The 6476-nt window shown below is 33.7% G+C and overlaps 1 protein-coding gene across 1 annotated transcript; it reads left to right on the forward strand.

Annotated features, from left to right (window-relative positions):
* The first annotated feature begins 244 nt into the window (after nucleotides 1-244).
* On the forward strand, nucleotides 245-4878 carry LOC131153221 (tyrosine-protein phosphatase DSP3-like). Its single transcript, XM_058105388.1, has 5 exons — nucleotides 245-626; nucleotides 1031-1124; nucleotides 2688-2745; nucleotides 2874-2917; nucleotides 4251-4878. The coding sequence occupies exons 1-5, from the start codon at nucleotides 478-480 to the stop codon at nucleotides 4506-4508; spliced, it is 603 nt and encodes a 200-aa protein (XP_057961371.1). The 5' UTR covers nucleotides 245-477; the 3' UTR covers nucleotides 4509-4878.
* The last annotated feature ends 1598 nt before the right edge of the window (nucleotides 4879-6476 follow it).

Below are 6476 nucleotides of genomic sequence, written 5' to 3' on the forward strand. Positions count from 1 at the left end.
AATTAAATATTTATTATTTTTATTTAATTGATAAATACTGGTTTCCAAATTTAAATTAATTTAAAATTAATAGACGCCCCACTGCACGCGGGATTAACATCCGGATCCGGGGGGCTCTGGTGACATGGCGTTATCTCTGCCGTTCAATCTCCCTAACGAAAACGTGTCAGTGCATCGGCTGCTTGTCAAGTCTGGTTGCAACGGTCAGCGTACAGGAGCGGATCCCTCCTCCCCACTCTTCTCTCTCTCTGCACGCAAAAAGCGAAGAAGGATCCTAACGAACAACGACGTCGCTTCCCTTCTTTATAAAACTCTCTCTCTTGTTTGTCGGTCTCGTGATTTTTCAAACTGCGTTTTTTTCTGTGTGTATAAATCTTGGAGATGGCGGGCATGGCGATGAGCGCTTTCGTTTTGTAGCTCTGCTTGTTTGTGGGCCCTTTTGTTGAGTAGTGGTTCCAAGGCGCGAGGAGAGAAGCAATGTGTGTGATTCTGGAAGGCGAAGGCAACGACGCCGCTTTGGTCCCGCCCCCCAACTTCTCCATGGTCGAAGAAGGCATCTATCGATCGGCATTCCCTCAACCCCCCAATTTCTCCTTTCTTCGAACCCTGAACCTCCGATCCGTCGTGTATGTTTTTTTTTATTTGTTTATTTTCTTATCGCTCGTATTTTACGCTTTTTGGACTTGGCTCATTGAATGATCATGGGTTTGATTTTTATTTTTATTTTTATCTTTCTTTCTTTATACATTTATTTATTTGAATTTTAGGGTTTTAAAATTTTAATTTATTTTGAACATAAATATTTACTTTTAATTTTTTTTATATCTTTATTTATATTTTCTCTCCCCCCCCCCCCCCATCAAATGTATGACTTGTTTGCATTTTATGATGTGTTTGATTGGTGAGAAAATAATGAAAAGTATTGGATTTGATGTGCTTCTGGGGTTTCTTGGAATAATCTTAGATTATTAAGATTTCTTTTGTTTTTTAGTTACTAATTTGATTTGTTTATGATATTTTGATGAGGCAGGTGCTTGTGTACTGAGCCGTATCCGGAGGAAAATTTGGAATTTTTTCGTTTGCAGAATATTCGGCTCTTTCAGTTTGGAATTGAAGGAAAGAAGGTATATCATTCTCTTTCTTTCTCTCATGTATAAAGTTGATTTTTCATGTAATATTTATCTTGAGAAAAATTTGAATGAGCGTTGTTGTGTGCTTGCGTCTAACTGAATATATTAGCTTTAAATTTGAATGAACGGTTTTTAGTTGTTTTGATATCTGAGAGGATTTTGTTATTTTTACGTATGCATTAAAATCATCCTGATTTAGAGAGTTTAGAATTTCTACATAAAGTAATTAAATGACATTCGGATGAGTCATACGAGTTACAATTAGTTGTTTAGTATAGATTCTCTTGTATTGTTTTTATTGTGATAGAAGTGACATCAAAGCCATGGCCAGAATTTGCAATTGATAGAACACCAAATAGAAAAATACCTGAACCCTAACTAGTATATTTTATTTTATTTTATTTTGTTTTTTGTGGTATTCATCTTGCTGAGCTTTCTAACTTTAATCCTTTAATATGAATGGGGCTTATATCAGTTTATTTAATTAATGCGCAAGCTCAATCTTTGGAGCATCTCAAGATAGTTATGAACCAATAGTTATACTGAGGATAGAGTTCTTGCATCATGGAAGTGTTACTCTCTTTAGATCAGAATTTTTTAAGTTTTCTTATTTTAATGGCATGTGTGATAATTACACTTGCAACCTGTTGAAAGTGTTGGAAATGGTTTGTGCTTAACAATTTAACATTTACGACTGAAATTATTAGTTGATAGTGTACCAAGGAATTGCTAGAAGCAAAAGTTTTTTTAATTGATGTTCCATAGGTATTCTGCTTATGCAGAGTGCACAGGGGATATAAATGGATCATATTTTTGAGATCTTAATTGGGATTAAGATGCAAGAGAGATGGTTTTGATTGAGAATGCAGGTAACTAGTCTGATACTGAGGATAGTAAAGTTTGAATTAGATAATGCCTGAATTCATAAGATTTTGATTTGCTCGAGGTGGATATCTATCAGGGGCTACGAATTGATTATATTCTTGGGTTTTAAATTGATTTTCAAGTGCAAGTGTTGGCTCTGAGAATGCAGTGCAACTGATTTTTCTAAATTTTTCTAAAAGTAAGGATGAGAAAGCATCAAGAATAAATTAATCATGTTGTTCAGATCTGAATTGAGTTTAAGGTGCAAGACATGGTTTCATGATTGGAGTGCAACACTTCTGTAGAAGTGTGGATAGTAAAGCACTAAAGCTTAAATGAGATAGATGGGCTAAATTAGGTGATACTTTAATTTTCTTAGCTTATAGATAACTTCATCAAAATTCACGATGCCCTTGCAGTGTTTGTTGGTTTTATATATTTCCACTACCTTTTCTATTTCTACTGTTATTTATCATCTAATTACTTTAGGAAATATTTGAGTGAAGATTTTTGGTGTAATTTTTCTTGATCTTTTCCTAAACACAGCTAAAGAGTATTAAGATAGGGGGTGTACAAAGCATGTTTACTTTTAAATAGCTCCAGATTCGCATTATGGTGTCTGTGACTCAGCTGCTGTTCCTTGCTCACTGTGGCATTGATTATAAAATCATTTATAAACATTTTGATCTGCAGGAGTCTTCTGTGTCTATCCCCAGGGATGTCATTAAGGAGGCTTTGAAAGTCTTGATTGGTACTGAATTTTAATTCTTAATTAGACAATTATAATTGAATTTTTAAATGCCATCAATGTTAGATTCCTTTATTAAAACAGTCCCCTTATTTCTTGATTTTTCTGAGTCTTTTGTTTGATATTTTCAGATGTCAGAAATCATCCTGTTTTGATCCATTGCAAACGTGGAAAGGTACAGTTCCAGCTGTTCTAACTGTTTCTGTTGTCTGATATTTTGTATATATATTATTCTTCATTATTTATTGTTGGGTTGTAGAATTTCTGTGATTAATTATTAACTCAAGTCCTTCAGCTTTGGCCTGAGGTGAGAACAAGTCTGCTGTCTGGTTAATTTGGTCTGCAGTGTTAGTGATCAATAAATGTGTTCCACTTTGTCATATTAGGTACATACTTGATTTTCACACACTCAAAATTACAATTGAAATAAATCATTTTTACCCAAATGATCTCTGCACCTGATTGCACTACCAACTAGGACACATGGAGGTTGTAATGAACTACAATAAAGATTATGATTTTGAAGATCCTGCACGATATATTTAAACTCTTTTCATGCTGATTTGTTTGGATGTCAACAAGTGCGACAGTTTATTTTTCTGGCTATAAGAGAGACAAGGGGCCTTGGTGCCATTAAGCAAATTGGACAGCTGTTCATTTAATTTTGCTCCTTAGTTATCTTGTCATTTTAATGCATTTCAAGAATAATTGTTTCATTTTTTTTTTTGCCATCAAAACAAAAATTGTTTCATTTTTCTTAAATCATTTTTTTAAGAACTTTTTCATGAAAAGAACTCTCTCATCTTCTTGTGGAAACTTTTTTCCTGGCAATTTATATTTTTGGTTGCTGGACTAATGCCAGAGCATTCGGTCAGTTGCAAAGAAGGAAAACTGAACCCAATGTTTATGTCGTATAAAAGAAAGCATAGCATTGATTTGCTTTGCACTTCTTGTTAAGTTACAGGCATGTGAAAATTTTACCATTACTGCCAACTTTTAGGTTTCTGATTCTTTTTTTTTTCCCCGTCATTTTTGTTGTTTGATTTTCTGGATTTGTGTTTCGTTTCTGGTCCTACTTCCCAGAGAAAGAAGTTCAATTGCCCCCAAACAATTTTCCCCTTCATTTTTGGTGTTTGGTTTTCTGGATTTGTGTTTCGTTTCTGGTCCTACTTCCCAGAGAAAGAAGTTCAATTTAATTTTTCCTTGGTTAATATTCAATCAAAGATAAATATGATATTCAACCCTCAGTATTGAGTCATGAAGGAGAATTTTAGTCTAACAGTAACAGCCAAATCTGTCTTTAACTACGTCTAACTAACCAAAATAGATCCCAAATTTAAGATTTTGTGTACTGCCAACTAGAACTGTGGCCTTGAGGTTTTTAACAGTTGAATTATGCATGACATAATAGATCTTTCTGTGAACTGTGAGATGAATTAGTTCCCTATTCTTTCACATGTAACATTGGCTGTTCTGAGCTTTTGTTTCTCATGGTTTATTAACTGCAGCACCGAACTGGCTGTCTTGTTGGCTGCTTGAGAAAGTTGCAGAATTGGTGTTTGGCTTCCATCTTTGAGGAGTATCAGCGTTTTGCCGGTGCAAAATCCAGGACTACTGATTTGAGGTTCATAGAGACGTTTGATGTCCTGCCTCTGAGGCAGTGTCTTTACAGCATTATCTACCAGTACCAAGGATATGGTCCAAACAAGAGGCGCTTGCTTTACAGAGAAGAGCATTTACACAAGCCTCAGATAAAATCAATATAGCTAGCAGCAATTGGAGGATCCTTTTTTTTCTGGTTATGGTCGTCTTAAGCAGATAGTTGGACACAATATCTACACATTACATTTCATACCTTTCTTCTTTTGTTGGTTTTCATCACTCTTATATGGCTTCTTTCGATACAACTTTCTTGCTATTTTCTTTTTCGTTATTTTGGTTTGAACTTCACTCCATCAGGAGAGTGGCTAAGAGCCCTGGTCCAATCTTCTGTAAGCATATATATATATATATATATATACACACACACAGGAAACTGCTTTACAACTCTCTCTCTCTTTATTGCTATGTTCTTCACTTTGTAGATAAAGAAAGTGCATGAAAATGATTTCTTAGGCAGAACAGAGACTGCTTGCATTTCATTCTTTCCCCGCTTCTGTTGGGCCTTCTTCCTCTGAATATATATATATATATATATATATATATACACACACAGAGGAAACTGCTTTACAACTCTCTCTCTCTTTATTGCTATGTTCTTCACTTTGTAGATAAATTGAACCTGGGTTTTTAATAAAAAGAAAGTGCAGGAAAATGATTTCTTAGGCAGAACAGAGACTGCTTGCATTTCATTCTTTCCCGGCTTCTGTTGGGCCTTCTTCCTCTGAATATTTTTGGTGGGTTTTTACCCTAGGTAAGGGAACAAGCTAGTTCAATGCCATATTGTTGAAACGAAGCTAATAAAAAAAATTCAATGTTGCACACCCGCGGCCATATCAGTACAGGTTTGATGTGCGATGTAATGTTTAGCATAATTTTTTTCTTTTTTATTGCGTTTTCAAAGCTTAAAAAGAGGGAAAGGGGGGGGGGGGGGGGGGGGGGGGGTTGTGATGAAATTTCGATGCTATTTGGTGGTTAAATCTAAAAAATAAGGCTTTCTAGCTTTTTTAGGGCTTGTTTGGTGTAGTTTGTATTTTTTGAAATAGATTATAAAAATACGTTTATTTGTGTTAGTTTTTTATTTTTGTTGGTTTTCTCCCGTTTGTCAAAAAACAAAAAAAATTAATTTTATGGTTTTCAGTTGTTTTGACAATCTATTACCATAAATTTTAACATCCAGAAATTATTTATTTTATTTATATACTTTAAAATTAAAATTAAAATTAAATAATCATATGAATTTAAATAATTTTTTTTAAAAATATACATATAATTCAAAAAATAATAATAAAGTCAATCGCAAAATATCTTTACTATTTTTCAATTGTAATATCTAATAAAATTTTTACTGTAAAGTAAAATTTGAAAGTAGAATAATTAAATTAAATAATTATAATAAATTTTATTTTTATTATAGTAATTTTTTAATGTGTATTATTTGTAATTTTAACATTTTAATCATATTTTATAATATTATTTGATTTAAAGAAGAAAATAAAAAAATTAATTAAGTTTTTAATTTATATTAGTTTTATAAATATTAACTTTGCCTATGATACACTTAATGTCCTAATTTTTTCACACACGGCCGATCCCAAGCCTAGGTAAAGGAGGAGGGTTGCGTTAGGTAGTTGACCGTTAGCATAGAATTTGTCAGGAACTATGATATGAATCCTTACCAAATATTTACTGAGGCGTCCCCTACAAGCGACATGTTGCACTTGAACCACTAAGGTGTAGTGAAAAGTGGGCAAGGGTGGGCTAGGTTGTTGCCCCGAAGCGGCGCGTCGTGTCGGTACTTGGTTATGGTGTCAAATATACAAGGGTTCCTAGAACATTTTGGACGTGGGCAGGTAAAGCTGTTAGTTCAGGAAACTAGGATTAGATTAGCAACAGAATTAATATCATTTGCCTTCAAGAAACTAAGTGGGTGGGGGAGAAATTTAGAAAAATTGATAAATCAAGATTTAAACTTTGGTACATTAGAAAAGAAAAACACGAAGAATGGAGTAGACATTATTATAGGTAAAAACTTAAAAGATAGCGTTGTGGATGTAACTAGAGTAGATGATAGA

The sequence above is a fragment of the Malania oleifera genome, chromosome 4, assembly GCF_029873635.1.
Source record: "Malania oleifera isolate guangnan ecotype guangnan chromosome 4, ASM2987363v1, whole genome shotgun sequence".
Taxonomy (NCBI): Eukaryota; Viridiplantae; Streptophyta; class Magnoliopsida; order Santalales; family Ximeniaceae; genus Malania; species Malania oleifera.

Coding starts and splice junctions, on each gene's coding strand:
- LOC131153221 (XM_058105388.1), top strand. CDS start 478: ATGTGTGTGATTCTGGAAGGCGAAGGCAACGACGCCGCTTTGGTCCCG. Junction 2,746..2,873: donor GGCTTTGAAAGTCTTGATTG/GTACTGAATTTT, acceptor TGATATTTTCAG/ATGTCAGAAATCATCCTGTT. Junction 2,918..4,250: donor TCCATTGCAAACGTGGAAAG/GTACAGTTCCAG, acceptor TATTAACTGCAG/CACCGAACTGGCTGTCTTGT.